This window comes from Anser cygnoides, chromosome 2, assembly GCF_040182565.1.
Source record: "Anser cygnoides isolate HZ-2024a breed goose chromosome 2, Taihu_goose_T2T_genome, whole genome shotgun sequence".
NCBI classification, from domain to species: domain Eukaryota; kingdom Metazoa; phylum Chordata; class Aves; order Anseriformes; family Anatidae; genus Anser; species Anser cygnoides.
Genome location: NC_089874.1, coordinates 89705615 through 89731456, shown reverse-complemented (window position 1 = coordinate 89731456; position 25842 = coordinate 89705615). Strand labels below are relative to the sequence as shown.

The window sequence follows — 25842 nt, the reverse complement described above, 5'->3', positions numbered from 1 at the left end:
GGAGAAATGGTATACCTTAGTGTCAGTGCTTTCCTTGCTTAGCTGCCAGCTTCCTTTCCCTAGGGGCCTGTATATCCCGTATGACTCAGATTTGCATAGCAACATCAGGTATTTGGGTGCTCAGTTTCCACTGTTTTTGTCGAGGATCTAGCCTTTTTACTGATGGATGTTAGTTCTTTTCTGTGGATTTGCTGTCTTCTAGCTCTGTGGCTTATATTCCCTACCTTTCAGTATTCCCTCTGAGTCTTCATTCTGCTCTTGAAAAGGCCTTTTGCCATAGGTACATTTTATAACCATTCACAGAAAGCCCTTAACTGTGGAAAAAGCTATTTCTTACAAATCTGTTGCACACATATGTCCCTCATAAGCCCTCTGGAGAAAAAACAAGCAGGAGAGGTAACTGAGTAGATTAGATAGACAAACAGACAGACAGACAGATAGATAGATAGATAGGTAGATAGATAGATATAGGTATAGATATATACGTATATATAGATATATAGATGATTTGGATAATACAACTCACCAGAGACCTCAAGACAGAAACTGCTGAGCAAGCTGCCAGGCTGTTCAAATTACAGTAAACTGTTTAGAATATTTTGGCCCCAGGAGCGCATTAGAACTTCCCCAACTACAAAGTTGCATTTGGTCTTCTCTTTCTCAGGGGTGCAACTCCCTCCTGTTGGCTACACCAACACCAGAAAATAAAATAGTATCAAAACACAGGCCTGAGTACTGGCACTCCATCCTCCCTATTTAATCGCTTTCAGTTTAAGCATGAGAGAGTTTATGCATGGATGCAGGTCACACAGTCTTTAATTAGCTTCCAGACCAATGAACATAACCTGGCTCCTTTTGTTTACTACTACACACAGAGCAGTATTTAATTTTTTTAAAAATTAAAATCTCGTTCTGTAACATTTAAGAATCTTTGCAAGGCACACTTAGGACATCTGGTGAGAGGGGCTCCTGCTCTGTAATATTTTTTTAGTTAATAATGCATGTATATAGATGTCTCTACATGTGTTTGTATGGGTCTCTCCACATACATATATGTGTCAATTGATAGAACCTTTACAACATCATTTTCTATTTTAGTTAGCAAGGTGATCCAATACAGAGAGCAAGTTTCAAGCCTTTGACTTAAACTTCCCGTGTTTTTAATAAGATCTTAACTGTCAACACTAGTAAGTCATAATTATGAGAATAATGTAATAAGGACTACCACAAACACACACTTCTTTGCTATTTTATTTTTGTTCTGTATTTAAAGCATCCACACCTCTTCACACATTTCCTCAGTATTGGGCACTAAGGCTCACTTAGGCTGGTAAAAAAGACTGACACTTTTTAAACTCTAACAGTTTCTCGCTGAGTCTTGTTGAAAGAATTCTGAGGACTAACTGGAGTCATCATTTGTGAAAAAGGTCCCTGGTGATTATACTGAGATGAGCTTCCATGTTTTGCTATGTACCTGTAGTTACAAAAAGACAGAGAAAAAGAAAGACTTTTAAAACACATTCTCATATTGCTGAACACTCCCTCTTCTTCCCCCTCACTCCATTCTTCATAAAGACTTATGCCCATTTGCCCCAGAGATGGCGGGGCAAAGCCTGTTCTAGATGCCCAGTCACCATGATACAGAGTACTGGGGTGGGGTTTAGAAAATATGCTGGGGACAGTCTGAGAAGGAACAATTTACACTAGACTTCTGTGCTCTTCTAATTTTTTTACAGGAAGAAGCACTATAAATAGTCTTATAACTACATCATTATGTAGTGTATCTCCTCAGCTGAAAAACCTCTAATCAGAAGTAGGGCTGACACAGAACTGACCACAGAACCTTGTGTTCATTCAGTCTCCAATAAATACATAAATAAATAAATATAGAGATATTTTAACCTAAAAATTACTCTTGAACTCCAAAACAACTTGTTGAAAAGGTGCAGCCCTCCTCTCTAAAGTCAAATGAAATGCAGTGCTATCTTACATTAACTACTGCAAGCCCAAGACATGGTCATACAACTGGTGGTGCACATAAAATATTCCTTCCTATGAAAAAGCTAAACAGCGATGTCAGAATTTAACTGCACTAAAAAACTTTGCAACCTTATTTTCTGACTTCATCTGGGGATTACCTAGAAATAAAAACACAATACAGCAATAAAGCTTGGCATATAAAAATACCATTAATATTCCAATTTGAAGAAACCGTATTTCTGATGTTCTATTTCTATATCCTATGCAACACCATTGAGTTCAGAATGTTTAAAACAAGTATAAACAACTTTGTACCACATAGCATGGAAGGTCCATGCAATAGAAATGCAGCACAAAAGTGGTTGCATGCTGCCTGTTGTAAGTGATATCACTGATACTTTTCACAGGAACATTTATTAGACTTTAGCAGTAGAAAAGCAAATCTCAATGATACCCATAACTGTCTCCAGGAGACTGACCATATATTGTAGACATATCAAATAAAGCAGCTATATAAATATCTGCCACATACAATCACTTGCTACTTTCTGAGGGATTATTACGGTCATGACTGGAGAATTATCAAAGTGAGAAAATAAGGGGTTGCCATTTTAAAAAACAGTAAGAATGACATGATGTCCCACATGAATGTCCCATATAGAAGTGAATTGGTATAGTCTGACCCCAATTTCCAGGAATAACCTCTCTGCCCTTCACCTTTCCACTATAGCCTAGCTTGACCTGTGACCACTAAAATTAACAGGATTTTTATCACTTATTTTACAAAGGGAAAATATCAAATGTTAAGTATCTCTGTTTTATGGGCATCACTAAATAATGTTGGGGTGGGGAGAGGGAGGGAGATTCCCAGCATCTGTAATACTTTTACAAAGCAGTTTCACAGAGTGATATAATCCTCCACCTTAAGTCAGTGAACACTATCGTACTCCCAAAGTAGCTGCAGAGAAAGTAAAAAATGTCTGTTGCAATTTTCCAGCCAGGGGTACTAATCTCAGGAGAAGGTGCCATTCAGCTCAGAAAGAGTGTGGTAAAAGCTGGTCTGCAGTTTCTGCGTGTGACCTTCAAAAAAGTCAGAGGATTCTGTCCTGGTTCTAGAAAGACTCCATTAGCACAAAACAAGAACCCTACTCTTCCTCTCCACCAAAAACTAACAAAATTCATCCACTTTGAACTACACCCACAGTAACACCTGTAGAAAGTAAAATGAAGTAACAGATGTGTTTTCCTTTCTTAGATCGCACTGGCATCTGTCTTTTTGCTCTTGAAATCTGGTATCTGTCTGAAGCCTGTCGATGATCCTTGCTGAGATGCCTTTGCCTTTTTATTGTCTGACATTTACAAGCAAGTTACTCTTGCATTGAGCTGCTCTGAGTTCAGCTTTATTAGGCTATACAGCCTCGAGACTCTTGCGTATTTTCATTCCCTGTCAACAGGGACTGTGACTACAGGTGACTACCTATTTTCTAAGTCTAACCACAAGAGAAAAAGAGCTGAAGTGAATGCATGGTGGATAGCAGAAATGGAAGTCAGTGCATTGCATTTTGCACAACAATGAAATAGTTGACAGGGTGAAATTCTTCAAAAGCCAGGCAGCTTCCTAAAGCTTCTCAAGCCTTTTCTGGACACTTTTCACTGGCAGTGTTAAAAAGAATTGAAACGTGTTGTGAACAGAATCCTAAGACCAATTAAACCATTTAATGGAAGATAAATTTATCAGGAATACATGGAAACTTGGATAGTGTCACCATGTCCTAGATCATTCTGGAAAATAAGAAATCAGAATCTAAAGAGAAAACACAATATCGTAAAAGAAGGAGGGGACACAAATAGTTACTAAGCTATTCTGAAGCTGGGAGAAAAGCTGGTTTGGACCTATGACTATGTTAGGAGTTCTTTGTTCTCACCAAAGGATTGGGGTTTTTCACCTGTTCTGAAGTGTCCATCTCTGTTTAAATTAAGAGGAGTTAAACACTTACATACTTCGGAAATGTGGCCCATAGTTTTAACAGGCCTTGAGCAGGCCAAGAAAGAGTAAAGATTATTAATTCAGTTCATGAAGTAGTCACAAAAGTGATGTGAGGGAACAATGATTTTATAGCCACAGGGTCCTGGGCTGCCTAAATGTGGGGGTATGGCATGATGGCATCTCACTGCCTTCTGAGTAAATCCACCCATTTTTAACAACTATTTTTGTATAGCAAATGCCCATTTCATGAGAGTATGGTGACACCGTTGTGGAAGTGCCATACCACACAGTTTTATTTTGGGACTTTTTAATTTGGCATTCATGGGCATCTTCCAGAACACACAGATCTATCAAAAAAAAAATAAATAAATAAAAGGTCCCTTAAGCCATGACTTAGCCACCATAGGTAGGCAAAATACATCTCAATGTAGAAACATTTAGAAACCATGATTTACCTTATTAAGATACCTTCCCCATACATACTTTATGACATTCCATAAAAATTAAAAAATCTCAAGATGCTTTCAGATTACCACGTCAATAATGTGGTGGGATCCAATGCCAACTGTTCTGCATTTTTTAAGCCAAGGGAATGTCATTCTTAACACTTAATTGTTCTTTAACTAAATAAATGTAATTAGGATTTTCCCTGTAATCTTTATGAACAAGCTGAGAAATATACCTCATACCTACCCATGCATTTGTGCAATTATTGATGGGGATGTTGATGGAAGATTAGAATTTGCTGGGTGGGTTGCTGACCAATGAACCTTGCCAGTGTATCCAGGGATATTTGGAGTGCTAAAGAAAAAAAAAAAAAGTTAAAGAGAGTGGGGCAAGGAAGAGTAAATTAAATGACTACAGGCTTGGAATATGACTTACAGATCAGTTTTGAAATAACTAGTGTTTCTCTATCAAAGATGGACAGGGTAAAAATTCATCGTAATATGAGTAATCCTTAAAATGTATAAACTGGCATAGGTTCTTCAAGATAAGTAAAACAACATTATACTTATCTCATTGATTGATCCCAAACCCTTGTGTTAGATATGGCAATATCTCTTTTTTTTTTTTTCAAATTTTTTAAGTACTTGGAGTATCTGTATGATCATTCATTATCATAAGCCACATTTCATCACTTCATGTCAAAGAAAATATGGAGTCATGTGGTTCACAAAAAAGCAAGGAAATATATATATATATATTTTAATGTGATATAGATTTAGCTGATATTACATTCCCCATTAAAAAAGGAATTGAGGTAGTAGGCTTTAGGCCAACAGGTGTGATTTCTTGTGATTTCCCCAATGATTCTAAAGATTCTAAAGTGATTCTAAATTTCCTCTAGAATTTATTTACATGTATGTGCAACATTACTAACACTGCTAAGACACATCAACTTAAAATTTAGCTTGAGTGCACTAGAAGACTAAGACAGTATGTTCAAAATTCTGGAAAACTAAACCCTTTTGTTAATTCTGAACCTAAGTTTTAATGTGAAATCTAAAAAGAAAGTTTCTTAAAGAGGCTAAGGAAAGTGTTCTACTTATCTGAGGTATAACAACAGAAAATTTTACTAGAAATTGGAAGATGAAACAGAGATAGACCAATACCAAATAAATAAATAAATAAATAGGTATAAATACAGAATGATAATCCATGAAGATTAAAAATAAAACAATCTAATACTCCAGTACGACAGCTTTTTTTGCAGCACAGTTATTCAGAGAGTACCATTAGTACTGTTCTATACTGACAGCTCAAAATAGGACTCCACTGAATTATAAACACATTCAGCCTCCCCATATGGGGGTAAGTGCCCATGGCAAGCTGTTTCATCCACTGAATCAAGAAAATAGTTGAGATTGTAAACCTCACCTGTATTACTTTTCGTGGGTTATTTGACTACGTGAATGGTAAATAATCTTAGATATTTTTTGTTTCTGCTGTATTCTGAGCAAAAATAAACAGTTTGTTTAATTATAAAGTGCATAGAGCTATTTGTTCCAGTACAGCTGATTATCTGCTTCTCTGCAACTAAATTCAGCACAGGATGCAAAACTGGACATATGTGGGAGATGCAGTTTATCAGATACTTCTTTGACTTGTGTACTACAAAACCTGGCTTTGAAATTCCTCACCAGAATAGCGGAGGTAATGACAAAATGCTGTATTGACCTACCACAGTTACAAGGGACTACGCTTGTCACAGGAGCATTGGCAGTAGATGTTGTAGTCTGCACCCACAGCTGGCAGAAGGACAATCTAATTTTAATAATAATAATAATAATAATAATAATAATAATAATAATAATAATAATTTTGGAGTAACCTTACACAAGCCCATATATCCACACACTGCTACATTCCCTGCATCACACTGCATGTGTGCATACTGTGTGTGACCCTCTGGAGAAGATGGCTTTGTAGTATCAGTACAGCAGTTCTGTAGCACTTAGGAAACTGTTCCCTATAGGGAATCCCCAAGTAGTTGGCTGAGCAAGTAACAGACCTGCTGTCTGTCTTGACAGCAGCCACACAGTGGCAAAAAACAGGCCTGAAAATCTGGTACAGAAGTGAAACATGTTTTCAGAATTAGCCAAAATGGCTTGCAGACAGAGTTGCCTTTTCATGTCAAAGTAGACAGGTTATGTGCAGATGAAGTAACGTTGTGTAGAAAAATTCATTTCCATACACAGGGATCCCACTGAGGTACTCAATAGACATTTAGTGTGCGTGAGTATAAGGCCATGCATTCAGCCAAACCAAACTTGAAAATGTGGTATCATTCTGAGGGAGTCAGGCTGTAAATAGTTTTACTACTCTGGCAATGCATTATAATAAAGATATATCTCTCACATGTAATAAAGAAATTCCATTGATTTCTTTGAAATTGTGTGAGCATTGCAGAGAAGAGGTCGCAACAAGAAGTCCCATATTATCTTGCAACATTTTATGAGCCTATTAGGAGTTAACTCACATAATAACTATACAACTGCGGAGATATTCAAATACATTAAGCACTGTGAGGCATCTGATTGATAAAATCTTCTGATGTTTAAAGCTTGAAAAACAAGAAGAATAGAGAAAAGTATAATAAATGACAAAATGTGACCCAAAAATCAAGCCTGAGAGATGACCAAAGGGGAAGGTTTGTTCTAGACTCTCTGTTAGAAAGGTTTCACAGAAGTTGTTGGCTTCACAACATGTGGAAAGGATGTAGCTCTGAAAGAGAAGAGAGATGTGCGGAGAGAAGCCAAAAGTACCAGGATAGTAAGAAAGCTTAGACTACAGTAAAGCAGCTGCTCTCCTGGGAACCTGCAAAGAAGATGCAAAAATGTGCTGCGGTTATGTATGTGATAAAGCAGAAGAAACTGAGGTTAAAAAAATACCCCTTTGGTTTTTTGTTTTTGGATCATGCTGTCTAGCTCTTGTGTGTCTTCTCCGGTGAGCTGCTAAACTAGATTGTTGCTGCTAAAGAAAACAACTAAGTGCCAGGCTACCACTGGGCAACATATAAAACTCCTCTGTGGTTATGCTGTCGTCATCAAGCTTTCTTTCTGTAACCATGACATCTCTCTTGTTCATATACTTCCTTGTTATCATCCTAGCAGCTTAGTCCTAATGGTAGGAAACATACTATGCTAACAGCTGAATAAGCTGTAAGACTTTTCAAGTGAAATGTAGTGATTCTGAATGTCCTCTGCTTTGGTGTATTTCTGTTTTGTATGTCCAACTCTGGATGTCTTTGAAGATTATTTCCTGGTAGTCTTTAGGAAAAACATTGTTGATCTAATTTAGTTACCTGCTTACACTGACAGAAACACTTGAGATGCCTTAGGGTATCTGAGATATCCCTCTACAGTACAGGACGCACAGAAGATCCATACTGTTATGAAGCAGCAGCTGAAAGAGATGCTGTAAGGTCCACGGGGTTTGGATGCCCAGGTTTGCCACATAAATTGCAACCCAGATATCTTTAGGGGAGCAAAATCAAGATTGCCTCAAATCATTTTTTAATTCTTGAAAACCTTGGATCTAGAACTTCAACCTGAGCAACTGAGTGAGGCATGCAAATTTGTTGTGCAAAATTTGTCTCATGAAAGCAGCCCTGAAGATTCGTATCTTGCACTCAAGAGCAAAGAGTTCCTAACATCCTACTCTTTCTTAGAAACATTGCTTCATAAATCCTAAAGAACAAAATCACCAGATAAAATCATTGATTAGCTTTTCTGGTCAGTGCAATTACAAAACGGGTAAGTCTCACTCACAATACGTAAGACTTGCAACTGGTTTCCACCTCAAATTCCCTGGCAGGAAGACCTACATGTCACTCATTTGAGGTTCCTCTTTCTCTCCATGATCCTATTTGCCAAGTAGAATAACCCATGGTAAAAATACCTCTGATGTGATGTTATGTCAAGAAACTCAATGCATACAGACCCAGTGTTGGGAAAAAATATACCTGAGAGAATTTGTGAAGTCAAAACAAGGTGATCCACGTAGAGTGAAGAATGGTACCAACAGGATTTTTGAACAGAGCACTCTTGGCTGCATTTCGTACCCTTCTCCCTCAGCCATCAAAGCAGTATAGGGAATTTACAAAAGGATTTGAGATTTCTAAAAAGATTAAAACACCCAAATGGTGATTTCCCAGAAATATTTTGGATCAGGTTGAGATAGACCATTTTGTTTCTACAATTTCAGACAATTTTAATTGTTTTTCAACATTTTCAAGCCCTTTTTTTAGTATAAATGTATCTATTTTTCAGAAACAAGAAATCAATTCAAGACAGCAATAAAATCTAATTTGGAAAACGTCAAATTAGGATATTTAAGCATCCCGCCCTTGCCCCCATCCCCCCCCCCCCCCCCCCCGCCCCGTTCCTGCCACCCCCGAATGACTCAAATTGGAAAACCACTAAAAATACGTACATGGTGGACAAGCTGTCAGTTTCTGAAGAACAGACACATTGTGGGAAAGCTCTTAGGCAGTCCATGTAAATGACTGTGCAAGGTGCAAGGCAGCAGAGGGTCCTGTCCCCAGCTAATTGTGGCCTGTGAGGTTTCTGTGGTAACTTGAAATGATAAGGGATGCATGCACACAGTCAGTTGGAAGCTGACTGTACACTGAAGAAATATGACTGAAGTCACTACAGATACACTGGTGTGATAGTAGCATTTTGCCCAATGTGCTTGGGAAACTGAGAATAAAGGATAGTTTCAGAGAACAGCTTTGCGCAAGAACCAGGACTTGAAACACTTAGGACTTTACCTTCCTGGAAACTGTGTGTATTAAGTACCCATTTCAAACAACCGCTCCCAGAAATGGACTTTGGTGAGATCCTAGTCTCTCTCCAATATAGAGAACCTCCACGGCCTTGGCCAAGTCACTTCAGCTTCCTCAGCCTTCATCTTTCAGAAGTAAGTGGCATAATCTGCTTTATCAGTGTTAAAAGCATGAACCAGCTGATGCTTCAAAAGTACTGCTGAGAAAACAGCACTCTGGTAGATCGCACATGTATTGTGTAAGCACTGCCCTCTACTGAGTATTATGAAAGCCGATGAATTATAAGTAGCAAGTTTTAAAATGCAAATGACGGCCAGATTTTTGTTTAACTCCGGAGGCAGAGGCTTTTAATGTGGAACAAGAAAATGTAATCTCTGTTCTAACTTCTGTCACATTTCAAGAGGTTGCAGTAAGTACCACAGTGGGAAACCAAGCAGTGGCTGTACTGTAATAGAAGAGACACACAAAAGAGAAGAGGACGAGGCAGATATAATGATTGATAGGAACTGTTGCTGTGTATGCTGGAATGCACTACGTGTACTGCACTATTACTATACTAAGTACTGCTAACACATAGAGGGTGTAAGGGAGTACTAACAACGCCAAGAAGGAGAGTTATTTGCGTCTGTCAGGCTGAGCACTTACCAGAGCCCTGCCCATGAATGCTACAGAGGAAATCCCCATCACCAGCGTGGGAGGCTTTTTTTCCATTGACCCTTAAAACACCTGCAGAACTAAAATACCACATCGAGCATAACCTTGCTTCAGCAGTTGAATGGGGAAGAGGTCAACTGAAGGAAAAAGCTGGTGACTATGGACTGGAGGAGGATTATACAAAATTACATACTGATGAGGATATTTAAGAAAAAGAGAAGAGCAGATGATTACGTTGGGAATCCATATGATGCAGTAAACCCAAGTTCTGTGTGGTTTTCAAAATTACTGATTTAAAAATGCACTTCTGAATAAGAAAGGTTTTTTTTTTTTTTTTTCAAAGTATTTGTTAATAACAAGAAAGAATGATTGGGTCACTGCTTATTTTCACTTATTAATAAGATGAAGTCAAAAGTGTGCAGAGAATTTAGCCATCTGAGCCTTCCTGAAAGTCACTGTAGCCGTGCTGCAAAGTCTCCTCTCCTGTGCAACTTGCCCAAGGGAGCTGAAAATACAGTGTTTCCTCTGAATTCTGACTATCCGCCTCTTCCTTGATACAAATTTGGGTTGAAGCAGCAGTTACATACCAGATTTTTCAAGTGCTCAGTATCTAAAAGTTTCATTGTGGTGTTTGTGGCCAGATTTACACAGGAGCTTAGCAATCAGCATACACCCAGAATGTGAGCTCCTTCTGAATTCTGGTTTTCAAGTGTGGTTGCTGAGCTATTTTCAAAAGCCTGGCTGCACAAAACATACTCTTTAGCTCTCAGTTGCTTCCCTACCTGGTATATGGTTAGCTATGTGACATACAAAATCAAGTGTGCTTTTCATTTCTTACAAATGAACAAATAGTATAAGCAAATAATTAATAATCAAATCAGTAAGAAACAACAACAGACCAAGGGAAATAGGAATAATCATTTCAGATTCCAGAGTCTTCTAAAACAAAATAGCAGAGGTCTCAGTACTGCAAAATATATGAACACATACTTAATTCCATCCTGTTCAGGAAATCTTGTTAAGCAAATATCTTCAACTCATTAATTCCAGTGGAATTTGTACTTCAGGGGTTTCAAGGAAAAGAAAGCAAATACAAGGAGAGAGTTTAAAGTGGGCAGACAAGATGAGAAAGTAGGAAATCAAAAACATGTGAGAAAAAGAAACTATACAAAAAAAATAGTGAGTTCAAAAATACAACAACAAAACATGCCACTTGAGCCTCTGGAAGTATGTTGGCTAGTATGCCTGTAAAAAATTACACAAGGAACATTCAATGCAAATACATGAAAGTATAGAAGTATTAATTTTGAAAGCTTACTAGTTAACGGCATGAAAAGACAAGATTCAAGCCTGCGACTCATGTCCTTTACCAATGTAGATCAGTTGATGCAGCTTTGAGCAGTAAAATGAGATCATGATATGCTTTATAAGAGATTTTTGGAGATCTACTGGTGAAAAAGACTTTATTAGAGTAGGAATATGTTTAAAAGATATTTTCAGAGTATTCCTTCTTAACAATTTCCATATTTTTTTTGACTAGCTTTTTATTTAAAATGTTTGTATGACATCCTTGGCAAAGAAGTGAAACAGAACTGGAGATTTAATAAAACTATCAAAAATGTGAAATAAAGATGAAAACCAGTAAAGTATGTATTTGAATTTATTTATTTATTTATTTATTTATTTTTGTGGTAATAAAGCCAGATCCATGTGCTGCTATAGAAATGTGGAGGTCAACTGAGGTGATTGTGCCCCTCTGCTCTGCCCTTGTGAGGCCCCACTTGGAGTCCTGCATCAAGGTCTGGGGCCTCCAGCACAAGAAAGATGTGGGGCTGTTAGAGAGGGTCCAGAGGAGGGCCACAAGGTTGATCAGAGGGCTGGAGCACCTCTCTTATGGAGAAAGGCTGAGAGAGCTGGGGATATTCAGACTGGAGAAGAGGAGGCTCCAGAGAGACCCCATTGCAGCTTTTCAATACTTAAAGGGTGCTTATAAAAAAGACGGAGAGCAGCTTTTTACTTGGTCAGATAATGCTAGGACAACGAGGAATGGTTTTATTTAAAAGAGGGGAGATTTAGATCAAATGTTAGGGGGAAATTCGTCACTCAGAGGGTGTTGAGGCACTGGCACAGGTTGCCCAGAGAAGCTACGGATGCCCTGTCCCTGGAGGTGTTCAAGGCCAGGTTGGATGAGGCCCTGAGCAACCTGATCTGGTGGGTGGCATCCCTGCCCATGGCAGGGGGATTGTTGCTAGGTGATCTTTAAGGTCCCTTCCAACCCAAGCTGTCCTATGATTATGAATTGTGATTGTGAATGATTGCAGCTTTTAGACATGCATTACAAGATTATGAAGGATGGAAGAGACAGACAAGTTCATTCTAATGCAAATTTAGGAGTCAATACACAAACCAAAGATATTAAGAATGATGCTGCATTCCAGAGCTGGAACAAACCTCAAGAGATGATACAATCAATCCCTTTCCCCAAGACAGGCTTTAATGAAAGCCTGGGAAAGAATGAGAAGAAATAAATTACCATCCAGGATCTTTGATTAAGTATGAAGATGATGAGCCTGACCTGAGAAATGTATTTCCACAGCTCCCTTATGGAAATTCCCACTGATCACCCTAGACTGCCACCAGATCATAAACAGTTTTGATTAATAAGTCCAGAGTTATAAATTTAGCCCTTCCAACTGAGTCACAACACTTATGACATGGCTTTTTACATGTGATAAAGGCTCCAGCCATTCTGTTTCTGAATCACAGAGATAAAAGGCTGGATAAGAGACAATTTAAATTCCTAAGTCTTCACTTGTGTCTCAGTCTAACTTTTAAGAAGTGTGGCCAATATTTTCTGCTAATTATTATTTTTTCTAATGAAGTTTAAGCAAAGCACGGTTTCAGTTTAAAGATCAGAGTTTGAAAAAAAAAAAAAAAGCCACAACCAAACAACAACAAAAAAAGGCACAGGCTGGGACTCTGGATATATGAAGTTTAAATCCTAAGTGTGCTATAAAATCTAAGTGCGATTTGGCAAGCCAGTTAATCCCACCTAGATTCCCATCTGTAAAAGTTCCAAATTATACAGTAAGGACTTCAGTGTATTATCTGGAGCACTGTGTATATGCACAGGGCCTTTAAACAGGGATGATCTTATCCTGGAGGCTTTTAGGCTCAACTGTGGCATAAGTCATGACTTTTATCTTTTTTTCTAATTCCTTAAAAAAAAAAAAGAAAAAAAAAAGAAGAAAAACAGAAGATGGTTTCCTGTTCTGCCAAAAGGAAGAGAGGGTGGGCACAAGGGTAACATACAAAACATGCCCAGGTTCACCACTCTTCCTGTTTGTCTGTGCAAAATAACATGACAGATGACTCTTAGCAAGTTTCAGCTTTGCTAATTATTTGGCTGGCAACCACTTTCTTGCATGGTCTGAGGAAGAAGAGTGTCTCCCTCCTGAGTACTGCCTGAGTGCTGTTGCCTAAGTGCTAGATGCAGGAAGTGCAACTGCTAGTCCATGAAAGAGCGAAAGTGACTATCTGCAAAGAGATTTTTACATTTCACAGATTTACAAAGCATACTTATGCTTCTAAATCCAAATCATGTATCTAACATATCTCTAAGATTTCAGTGGGAGTCTAGTAGCCTTTAAGCCTTTTATATATCCGTCCAGAACTACTGTCAAACACAAAAAGCAAAACAATATAAATATATATTACAGGAATCACTTTTATGTCTTCTTTCTAACTTTTTTCTTCCTTCTGCTTAAAATCATAGCAGTCTTGATATCTTACAGTCATAGACGTAGTGAACAAATATACTTTACGAAGACCTTTCAGGAATAGAATTTTTCAGGTGGAGTTGAGTTTTTCACACCTTTGAGGTTTCTGAATCTTTAAGGTCTCAGTGCTCTTGGTCTCCTTCTTGCCAGAAATCAATGAAACTCATTGCCTTACTCACTAAAAACCAAGAAAATGACATGGAGAATACTGAAAATAGTAATACAGAACCTGTTGCTCAAACTTATAGATCCATTATGATACTATATGCTGAAAATAGCTCCAGCCAAGATGTCTGTCTGTTTGCAGCCCAGCATATACATCAGCTTCTATTCTCCAAAGATCAACAGCAACAGCTACATGATCTGGCAGAACTAAGGGTTAATATCGCTGCTCACTTCAGAAATCTCTGTTCAGTACTATGGTGTGTGCTATGTGTGCTGTATTTTAAAGCACATTTCTCAGTAATCATTTTCTACTATTTTCTGTTCTAGTTCAAGCAGAACTTGCAAGTTAGATGAAGACTGTGAGAAACCATGCCTCGTGCAGGAGGTGAGATAAAACAATCAGAAGAGTGCATTAGGTACATTCACAGCTTGGTATTAATAGGTTTGGTTGCAGTAATATGGGTCAAATTTGGCTACCTTACAATGCTCAACACCTTACATTGTCTGTGAACCTACTGCCATAATGTGTATGGCTGTATGAAGGATGATGACGTTCTTTTCCCAAAAAGTGTGGCAGCATGTAAGGCATTGCAAAAGGATAGGTATTCTCCTTGAAACTGATGTGAGACGGAAGTGAACAGACCCAAGATGGAGCTCAGAAATTGCAGTCACATCCAAGCCAGTTCCCAGCAACTGGGACGTTTAGCACATACAATGCCATATGTGAGTAAGGCCCCAGCATTATGCCTTTTCTTCAGAACTGAGGGAAATATTTTTGCAGCTTCTCTCCCTCTGCTTTCTCCAATGACATATCTCCTTTGTTGTTTTCACACAAATGTGGGCTATGCAAGATCACTGAAAGGAAAAAAAAAAGGAAAGTCCTATGCAAAGAGAAAATCTGATGAGGTAAACATAACAGTCTCTTTCCTCTTTTGTTTCACCATATTTAGCTCTTACCATTATGTTGTTACTTTCAACATTTTGCTGCCTCAAAAGTTTGCAAATAAATGCTTCATATCATCTCAAGCTACTAAGAATACTTTAGGAAAGGCTTAAAGTGAAAACCTTTCAATATCAAAGTTTGTGATATAACTAATACTAATGTGGTGTTCCTAATGGCATTCACAGAACTTTTGCAAACTAGAAGGCCATCTAGTGGCTGAAGTTAAAAATCACATTTTTATCGTTCCAAAAGTCATACTGCACATCAAAGAATGCTGTAGTCCCTTGTTCATAAATACTTAAAAAAAAAAAAAAAAAAAAAAGGTGTTTGAAGTATCAAAATATTCCATAGTTTGAAAATAAACACAGCTTTTTGGAAGTAAGAACTCTGTTCATAATGGTGTCAGCAGAAGTTCCTGGGACCCACTGAGCTCAGAACATTCTCTTCCATGTCCTCAGCACGTGAGCCTTGGATGTAACACAAATCTCTTTTTTGCTGCTGGGCAGTTATAGGAATGCCTGTGTTCAGTTGTCTGAGCATCAGTAGGAAACACAGGTTGGGTGTTTTGGGGTGTGATCTAGAAGACCTGTTCAGAGTAGCTTCACATACAACCTTTCTAGAATGAGAACAAGGGAAAGATACCTGCCCAGTTCTTAAACCTTGATTGTGCAATTAGTCTATCAAGGTTAACAGCAAAAGTGAGAGAATACTCCAGTTTTCATCCCAGCCTACGTCAGAGCCTGCTGATCATGACTTCATTTGACCAAGACAGTATATTGCACTGGTGTTACCACAGATAGCCTGTACTTCCCAGGATAATGCAGACTGAGGACAGATTTTCATCTGGCAGTCAATTACTGTCGGGCCATTATGACCATGCTGTACTAGATGGATGTCAGGGTCACTTGGGCCACAGCGCAGCTCCCAGATTTTGAAACTCTAGCCTCAACATCAGAAAAATAGCACTGATGGAAGGATATGTGAACATACAAGTTTCGTTAACTACTGCCAATATGTTCCTGTGACAAGGACATTTCCCTGAAAGCTGGGGGGAGACAAAAAAAAAAAGTTTTGAATTTCTGAAAAAATGGAAGAAAAACCTAATCAACATTTTTGGTTAAAAAGCATGATGTTGAGTGTTAGGATTGTGATTTCCTTGAAACTGTAACACTAATGCAATGCAGTACAGAATCAGATCGTAATGTTCTATGAAAAATTCATATAGAGTCAGAATAGGTTGCATTTAAGTTTACCATAATAAAAGTAGATGTATAAAACTGGTTATATCATCATTTCAGTAGACATCTCTCTGCTCATTTTGTAAGAGCTGCCTTGGGCAATTTTGTGTATCTAGACTGAATAGGTCCCTTAGATTTATATAGACCTACATTGATCACCGTAAGAAGTTGCCACTGTAGGCCATTTACTATTGACTCAGTTATTAAAAAGGACTTTCAAGCTCAGTCTTGAACCTGAAAATCCACTGTGCTTCCTGCGTTAACAGAACCTCATTCAAATTATTCAAAACTATAAGGAGTGTTCCTCCCAAGTTTTTAAATTCTTTTGGACCCAGGCTAGATCTTTAATACTTTCTTTACCTTTCCCAAGTAACAAGAACTCAAGATGCAGTATCAAAATCATGATAATAAGAGAAACATACTGTGCAGTGCTTGTGTAGCGAGGCTTTGAAGTTCGCACACAGTTAAACATGATTAAGTCTACGTTGGCATTGTCAATGTCTTCAAAATTTACTGCACCAACACAGCCACTGTTTGGATAGAAAGGAAATCAAAGACATGTACATTATTCATAAAACAGATGGTGGAGGCAGCTGAACCTTATACTGCATACTCCAAAATTCTAGTTATTTATTAAAATGGTCCACAAGAAAAAAATGTGGAGATGAATTGCCCTGTGTGTTTGGCATATCCCAAGATGAAAGCAATCATTTGCTGAATTTGCAGCACATAACAAATGACAGCACATAGTACATATGTGCAGAGAAGAGGATTGTGAAGAGCAGAAACAACATTGAAATCTGTCATTCCCTGTGCTTTTGGCTATGCCAATGATCAGACTGGGATATTCTTTCAAAGAGGACATAATGGGTCCTACTTCACACTTTACAGGTAAAAGGCTGGAGTCGCCCACAAGCAGAGGAGACTCAGCACACCCTCCCCCTTGGCACCAGAAAACACCTTAAGAATAGAACCCATAGTCTATATCTTGCTTCTTGCATCATCTACAATTGTTGCTTGGGCTAAATCAAAAATGTAGAAAGTAGAAAGAACCCGAGGACATTGTACTCACGTATACAAAGGGATATGACAGATTCGAGAGCTTCGGCTTACACTGTTAAAAGACAAAATACATCGATAACTTTTTTTTACACCAGGCAGAATATTCTGACAGAATGTTTATGAGGTCCCAAAAGAGATGTGGTGACAAGTCAAAGTTTTGCTCTTGGAGTGATGCAATGCTCATTTGAATTGTGGTAAAAGACTGTGGTAAATGATTATGTTGGCATATATGCCAAACGACTTAGTTTAGCATGCAGAATTTTGCCTTTTAACCCTCATCCTCAGATGCTGGGGCTTCAGGCAATTTCCTACATCTGTATATGCAAGTTTTATTTAAACATGAATTGCTTTTCTACTTGTAACACTTTAATCAGTTCTTGAGAACATGGGAAAACTTAACATCAGGTCTGAATTCCTCTCTTGCTTTGTCTCTGAAAGCTGCTCTCACTGGCCACATCTATGCTCTCTCAAAGAGCAACTTCCAAGAAGCCAGTGATAGTATGCTATCTCTTTTCCACTCTGGAGAGGTGCCTGCTTGACTTTGTACGCCTGACTGCCCAGCATTGCACCCATCCATTGAGTTTGGCCAAGCAAAACTGCTGGCCACGGCCTTGAAAGCAGGCAAGTTCTAGCTTTCCCACCTTGCTTTGACCACGCTTTTCATCCCCATCTCTACTTGGCTCACTATCTGAGTAAGCCCTTCTGAACTTCCTGTCAGCCTTTTATTGGCCTCATTTAAAACTCTGAGGTTGTTTGGGATTCTACTCAGCAGATAAAACTTCAGGTTAGTAAATGTGTATGATTACTGTGGGATTTTCGTAAATGTCAAATCTCGATGAAAACATCAGATGTATGCAATCATGACACTCATTTACATTACAGAATTCTTCTGTTCTGCTTTTTATACTTAACTCACAGGAAAAGCATGTTGGAGGGTACATTTAATATAGGTATTGACTGAATATCTTTACTTCTCTAGTTATAGAATGCTGCTGAATTTAGTCTTAAGAATTAATTAACTCTACACAGACTTCCTAAAGGAAGTGTTCAGAGGACACTGATATTCACACACACAGAACAAAAAGAAACTTACAAACAAACTGGTTTCTGTGGAGAGGTAAAAGATCTTGTCTGAAATCTGTCCCAAAGGTTTCCAATAACCTAAAATCATAAATAGAGGCTTCTTGTAAGGCATCATTACCTAATTAATTTGGCTTAATAAATGCTTATGCAGCAATACACCAGTGAAATAAACTGTTAGGGAAAGGATGACCTGTGCAGAACCAATTGCAGGACTGAATTTTAATTTAGTAAAAATAATAATTATTACAGATAGTAATTACAAATAATCTAACTTAAGACTTCCTATGCTACAGCATCATTCCTATCAACCAATTTATCATCAATACCTTTGTCCTCTCTTTTGGTAATATGTATGAGTATCTTCTTCTGTGCCAATTTACAGAGGGAAAAAGGGAAAACGTGAAACAATTTGAGGAAATTACTCGAGAGTGATATTGACCATAAATGCTCACTTGGGACTGTTTTTACTTGAAATCATTACTGTAGGTTTGACTGCATGACCTATACAATATATAGGCTACATTTCACCAGCAAAACCAAAAAAAGAATTGGCAAGAAGTTGTTCACTGACTTGGCTTATTTCAGATTCAGGATTGTATCTCCTTTTTGTGAAACACTGGGAAACAGGATCAGCCATCACTTCCACTGTTGATTCCAGAAGCTGGATTTTGGATGGTAACATATTATCCCAAGGAACTTCTTCATATGCTCTGGATAACAATAAAAAGGAGGTAAAAATGCTCCAATATAATCATTACTGAATGAAATCTGTAGCTAGATAATAAGGAATTCTGTGACAAAGAAGGATGTGGAAAAAAACAAAGGTGTATATTTCTATTTTAAAGGGACATGTAAAGACTGGAATTCTGTGTCGCCTGTTGGGGAACATGTAGCTATGGCAGGCTTCTGTTCTTTAAAGATTTCTCATTTACTAATTGAAAGAAAATGTTTATCTTCCAAAAAGCTTACGGTGATGATAGGATTTATTTTGTCTAAGCTTGAAAAATCAGTTAAGTGATATAAACAGAGATTAGACACCATGCCTGTGGCTGTTGCTCAAGACAGATGTACAGCATGTGCTTTAGGAAGCTCCAGTTTCCCTTCACTGCCTATAGAGGAACTGGAAATGAATGGCAGTCTGGGCGCAAACTTTTAGATAACTACAGGTAATGAGATGAGTCCTATGCTAAGCAATTGCTGTTGCAAGACAAGAAGTCCTGAGTGATGGAAAAATTGTTTGTCGTCTCATAGGCTCTGCTACCTAAAGGTGCATCAAAGCAAAAAGAACATGAAAAAAATGAAGCAAAGCACAAACAAAAAATATTTTTAAAAGAAATGGTGCCTCACTTTTGAGTATGTGACCTGTAGAAATAATTCCTTGCTTTTTCTTCTCTCCAGCTCACAGGATCATTTAATTCCTAGGAGAAATCAAAGAAATGGCAGAAAGCAAAAGTATATGATAGTATGATTTCTTGTTTAAAGAGTGATTTGAATGTATCTGTATTTTCCTAGTTTAATATTTTCTTTCATGTAAGAAAGTGAAACATGCAATCTCATATTCTTCACCAGCCAGCACTGGAGATTTATTTGGAGAGTGGATATACTTCTGAAAAGTTTTACTTAGGAAGGAAAATTTAATAAAGTGGATGTAAGCTTAAAAACTAGTAGAATGTCCTTGCCTCTCTACCCCTCAGGAATGTAGCTTTCCATTTGTTATTTTATTTATAAAATGGCATAGTGAATGTACTTTGTAGTCCCTCATACATGCCTGATATATTCGTATGATATTCATAGCTATTAGAGGGGGTCCAACTTAAAGACCTATTTAAGCATGTGCAACACTTGAAGGGCTATGAATACTCTTATCAGTGTAGAAGGATGAAAGATACCATTACATTTTCAGTACAGGAAAGACTTAATTAGACTTGTGCTATGGACAGATTGATGTCTTTTTATTTACTTTTTTCTTTGGGTCTTGCACCAAATAAGGTAGAATCATAGAATCACAGAATCATCAAATGGTTTCGGTTGGAAGGGACCTCAAAGATCACCCAGTTCCAACCCCCCTGCTGTGGGCAGGGACACCTTCCACTAGATCTGGTTGCTCAAAGCCCCATCCAACCCGGCCTTGAACACTTCCAAGGATTGGGCATCCACAACTTTTCTGGGCAACTGGTTCCAGTGTGTCACCACCTCATGGAGAGGTGTTCCTTATATCTTACCTAAATCTCCCCTCTTTTAGTTAAAAGCCATTCCTCTTTGTCCTGTCACTACAATCCCTGACACAGAGTACCCTCCCCTCCCCCCCCACCTTTCCTGTAGCTCCCATTTAGGTAGTGAATGGCTGCTATAAGGTCTCCCCAGAGCCTTCTCTTGTCAAGACTGAACAACCCCAACTCCCCCAGGCTGTCTTCATAGGAGAGGTGCTCCAGCCCTCTGATCATCCTTGTGGCCATTCTCAGGTCTCACTCTAATAGGTTGATGGGGGTTGATGTCCTGCCTAGGCTGGGGGTCCTGGAGCTGAACGCAGTGCTCCAGGTGGGGTCTCAGGAGAGCAGAGTAGAGGGAGAGAATCACCTCCCTCAACCTGCTGGCCATGCTGCTTCTGATACAGCCCAGGGTATGGTTGGCTTTCTGGGCAGCGAGTGCACATTGCCAGCGCATGTTGATCTTCTCATCCACCAACACCCCCAGGCCCTTCTCCTCAGGGCTGCACTCATAGGTAGTGCTTATGTATTAAATATATGAGTATTTATAGCAAATATGAGCTGGCCTAATTTTTAAAGTAATAATATAATTTCAATTGTAGTTTTGGTATCTTTTGTATGTTCTGGTATTTTTGCTCTCAGTCTGTCTTTAGTTACACACATATGACATGAGTAATATCAGTCTCACATTACAGTCTAAATGAATAGTTACATACAAAAATGAATATTATTGGCTCCCATTAAAATTTGATCATGCTACAGGCATGCACTTATTTGCTCTAATTAGATGAAGAAATGAATAAGTCCAGTTTCACTACACTATAATTACTGCTAAAAGTATGTCACATGGAAATCAGGGTTAGAAATGAAATGATTTGGCTATGTTTTCCTTTATTAAAACAAGAGCACCAGATACTTGCCTTGAGATTGGGATCCATACAAAATGCAAATATATGGTTTTGGTCAGGTAAAGCAGGAACTTTCACTGGAGTTGTCCAACCTGAAAGAAAGGGCTTCCTCTTGTGTTAATCCCTTTGCAGCAATCCTATTGTTTTAAACTGGATGAAAATAACTCAAACAATTTCCCATAAAAATTGGTGCACCGATGTTCAGCTACCTGTTAGTGCTCTGAAATGAATTACAAATGTCCATAAAAATGCATTTTCATGTATACATATTCTACATTCTTAATACATGTAAGACATAAAACTATTAGGGAGTGTTCAAAGGAGGGCTACAAAGATGGTGAAGAGTCTAGAGGAAAAGATGTTTGAGGAGTGGCTGAAGCACCTTGGTTTGTTCAGCCCAGAGCAGAGCTGGCTGAGGGGAGGCCTCATGGCGGCCTGCAGCTCCCTCACGAGGGGAGCGGAGGGGCAGGCGCTGAGCTCTGCTCTCTGGGGACAGCGACAGGACCCGAGGGAACGGCATGGAGCTGGGACAGGGGAGGGTCAGGCTGGGGGTTAGGGAAAGGGTCTGCACCCAGAGGGTGGTCGGGCACTGGGACAGGCAGTGGTCACGGCACCAAACCTGATGGAGTTCAGGAAGTGTTTGGACAATGCTCTCAGACACATGGTCTGATTTGTGGGTGGTCCTGTGTGGAGCCAGGAGTTGGACTCGATGATCCTTGTGGGTTCCTTCCAATTCAGGATCTTACATGATTCTATGATTCTACATTAAATTAATTACATGGAAGCTGAAAGTAAAAGATAGATAAGATCACAACATACTTTGCTGTGGTTTGGCCAACTTCACATATTGTCTTGTACAGAATTAAATGTACAGAATTAAATTTGTGGGATGGTTGGACCAGATGATCTTGGAGCTCTTTTCAAACCCTGGTGGTTCTATGGTTCTATGAAATGTATAGAGAAAAATATCCAAACTCACAACCATTATAATAAAAGCTTGCTAATGCAACCCAAACTAGTAATTACATATTGCATTTCTACAATTACATAGTGTTTGCCAACCTTGTTAGTAATAGACAAGCTATTCCATTAGCAGTAGGTGAATGATTTCCTGAAGGTATTTCTCTCCCTCCATCATCCTCCGAGCTTCATATTCCAATAACCTGAGCTCTCCCTGACCAGGTCCTGTAAATTAGGCTTACTCATCAAGAGGCTATAGTCTGCAGTTAGCAGTTAGTGTTGAGTCACATATGTACTGACTAGTAAGCCAGCATACACTTGCTGGAAACCAAGAGAGTTGCAGCCAAACAGAAAGATGGTATAATGCCCTAGTTTCAGCTCCCTTAAGAGGAACACTTACTTATGCCTTCCTTTTCAACTTGCTTTTCACTTCCAGACCCCCTAAAAATTTCTGATGCATGTGAAGCTCTAAGTAGCAAGTGTAAGCTAAACCGTAATAGATACTTCTCCTATAAAGGTATACTTTAGAGAAGGTTGTTTAAAGACTAAAAGTTGGAAACCACTGTACAGAATGAAAAGTTAGCTCTTGCAGAACTAGTCACTAAAAGTATAAAAGAAAATCACAGTCGCAGGCAAAAGTCACTAGGTTTAGTGTCAAAATGCTGTATGTAGATAGCGAAATAATACAACCTGCTTTTTGAAAGAGCTTTTTGCACAGTATGCTATAAATTTAAGTTGCTGTTTTTGAGAAGCTTGAAAGAATTTATGGATATTTGTACTGTGAAGAGAGCTTTCGAACTGAAATCCTCTCCAATTAAAACAATTCAATTGAAAAATGTCTCTTAATTAGGCAAAGTGCTTGCAGTAAAGATGGCGTCTGCATCTTCACTGCATTGGCCTGATGTAAACTTTAAATGTTATCTGCAAATATATGACTTGCACTCATATGGGAATGCTTCCGTTAAGTTTTATGTCTGAAATTTTGTAATTACTTCATGGATATGTGTGTATTAGTGCTCTCTACAGTAAATAGATAGATTGCTCACATATATGCGTATATTTTAGTAATTCCATAAAAGTAGTCTTCCTCTTGTTCATTGATTAAAGAGCTAAAGGTTGCAACTGTTGTTCCTTGTGCTGTATGTTTAAAACTGATTTCAGCTATAGTGTCCTTAGGAGGATCTGTATATATTTTTACATTTGCTTTGGTAATTGTACATATGAATTTCTACAGAGTTCTGCTCTTGGCACTGTATACTGTAATTAGCTGTCTTGATTCCACTGTCCTGCTGCTGAGATGATTAGTTGTCTGACATTTACTTCTCTTTTTGCTTTCAGTGGAAAACTCTAGCATAAAAGCTGCAATAGTTATTTTCTTTAAGTTAACTTTCAGAAGGTTTCTGTGCCCCTAGTGATTTCCTTAGTCCACATTTTAGATTTTTAGTCCACATTTTTAGTTTTTAGATTGAAAACAGCATAATCTGTTCTTGTCCAAATTGGGCCATCAATTTCTTGGCTTTGTCACTTTCAACTATCACGATCATAACAATGTTGCCAGTGTCAATTTATTACTTAGACTAGTCTCTAATCTGGCAAAGAAGGATTCAGTGATGGATAAAGAATGTCGGTATTTTCTGGTTTGGATTCTGAGTGATTCTGAGTGATTCTGAGTGAACTGAAGATATACTCATTCACTTTTCTAAGCCATTTCCCCCAAACCATGAAAACTAGATTTTTTTTTCTTGTTTGTTAAAGGAAAAGCTTCTTTGCACTTCACTGTCAATTGAAAACTGTTCACTTTTTGACTTTTTGTATTTTAAAATTAGTAGTAATAATGACTTCAGAGGGTCTAGCAAGAGACAATAATGCCATCTGAAGGATGTACAGATAACTCTTGCAGATGCTTTTGCTAAATTCTTTGGTGAATTATTCTACTTCTGTTTATGTATGAAAAATAAATATGACCAATTAACATCACTTCTTCTCTTTTCTTTTACTCCTGTGAAAGAAAAGGCTCAAACCACCCACTGAAAACTGATTTTATGTAAGCATAAAAACAACAGTGTAGATTGGAAAGACAAAAGAAGCAAGAGATAAAGAAAAAAGTTGTTAAATAAACATCTCTGCTACTGGGCATGTGAAAAACAAATGTGCAGTGAAATACGTGATTGCAGAGACAGTAAGTAATCAAATCCTTAGCAAGACCAAAGTTACCATTTACGCAATGGCGGTCAGTCCTCAAGAGTTTGTTTGGGGTTTTTATGCAGTATTTTCTGGATAACCTACCAGTTTATTAGGCAGTATGCTATTATTTGGCTGTGTTATGGATAATTATTTAATAGAACTTCTTACCACAGGCAGATATTTTTCAGCCTACTTGCAGGCCAGTTTGCATTCTTAGTTGACTTTGTTTATATGCCGCAGTAGTTATGAGATATGCATGTTGGTTATGAGTACTCTGAATTGTCACTTTTATGGTTTTTATGTTGCACTTTTTTTTTGCTCTTTGCTTATCATGTTGTAGCCTCTGACTAACTCTTCTTCCTTCTGCAGGCAGGTAAAAGGTCCTGTCTCACTAAGTACCTACGTTACACACTAAGGCAGCACCAACATTGCTTACAGTCATTTTTTAACATCATTTGAAAGGTAGGCGAGGCTGATGTGCCTCATACTCAATGCGTGGCTTAGTCTTGGATGATCAGTGCCCTGGAGAAAATGCTTCTTGCTTCTGGGTTGGAAGCACTGTGAAGTGAACTCTTTCTAGTAAAAGGCCATTGGGAAGGAGTTTAACGTGACCACAATTATTTCAACAAGCTCTGCATAAAATTCTCGAACAGAGCCTCTTAAAGCAACACTAGAATGAAGATAATTCTTTAGACCAGAGAAAGAGGGAACAGGTAAATGGCCAGTTTTCGAGGGGGATGGAGATACCTGGTAGAGAGACCTGGAGGTAACCCATCTAGTCTTAGGACTCTGTTGCTTAACATAATCACAAATTATCTGGAAATAGAGGGTTGGGAGTTAAGTTATGGATTCAAAAAGCAACTGGATAAATCAATGAAGACAAATTATGAATCCACAACTACTAACTACAAGGACACCACCTCCTGGTCAGGAATTCCTGGTTCACAAATCATCATGATAGGAAAATACAGCAGGGAAGAACAATGGCATGCTTGCTTGGTTATAGAATCACAGAATGGTTTGGGTTGGAAGGGACCTTAAAGATCACCCAGTTGCAACCCCCCCTGCCAAGGGCAGGGACACCTCCCACTAGACCAGGTTGCTCAAAGACCCATCCAACCTGGCCTTGAGCACCTCCAGGAATGGGTCCTGGGTTCTTAAGTTATTTCCTTTCATTGGTAGGCTTAGGTCTTAAAATGACCTTCTTTGCCAGCTTCTCTTCATGCTTATTACAGATAATTATACAGATAATTATACAGATAAATAATACAGATATTACAGAGCTTCACTGCTCCATAAACTTGCTTTGCTCAGTAGATGCAAAAAGGCTGGTGGGGAAATTCAAAGTAACAGTGCTGACTGCCAAAGTCAAAGCTCTACATTCTCTCACTATAGAAAACCT

General features: G+C 38.4%; 1 protein-coding gene across 3 annotated transcripts in view; it reads right to left on the bottom strand.

The window, feature by feature from the left end:
• Positions 1–1213: 1213 nt before the first annotated feature.
• Positions 1214–25842, bottom strand: part of SPMIP7 (sperm microtubule inner protein 7) — a 28812-nt gene continuing 4183 nt past the window's right edge. Inside the window, exons 4-11 of one of the 3 annotated variants that reach the window (XM_066992584.1) lie at positions 21309–21388; positions 19529–19599; positions 18753–18891; positions 18192–18259; positions 17109–17150; positions 16459–16566; positions 4661–4768; positions 1215–1474 (exon numbers count right to left, since the gene is read on the bottom strand). In XM_066992584.1, coding sequence (XP_066848685.1) covers positions 1351–1474; positions 4661–4768; positions 16459–16566; positions 17109–17150; positions 18192–18259; positions 18753–18891; positions 19529–19599; positions 21309–21388 — 740 coding nt within the window. In that variant the 3' untranslated portion in view covers positions 1215–1350. Of the gene's footprint in view, positions 1475–4660; positions 4769–13956; positions 14711–16458; positions 16567–17108; positions 17151–18191; positions 18260–18752; positions 18892–19528; positions 19600–21308; positions 21389–25842 lie in introns of those variants that run through there. The other 2 variants (XM_066992585.1, XM_066992587.1) reach the window with 2 other exon arrangements.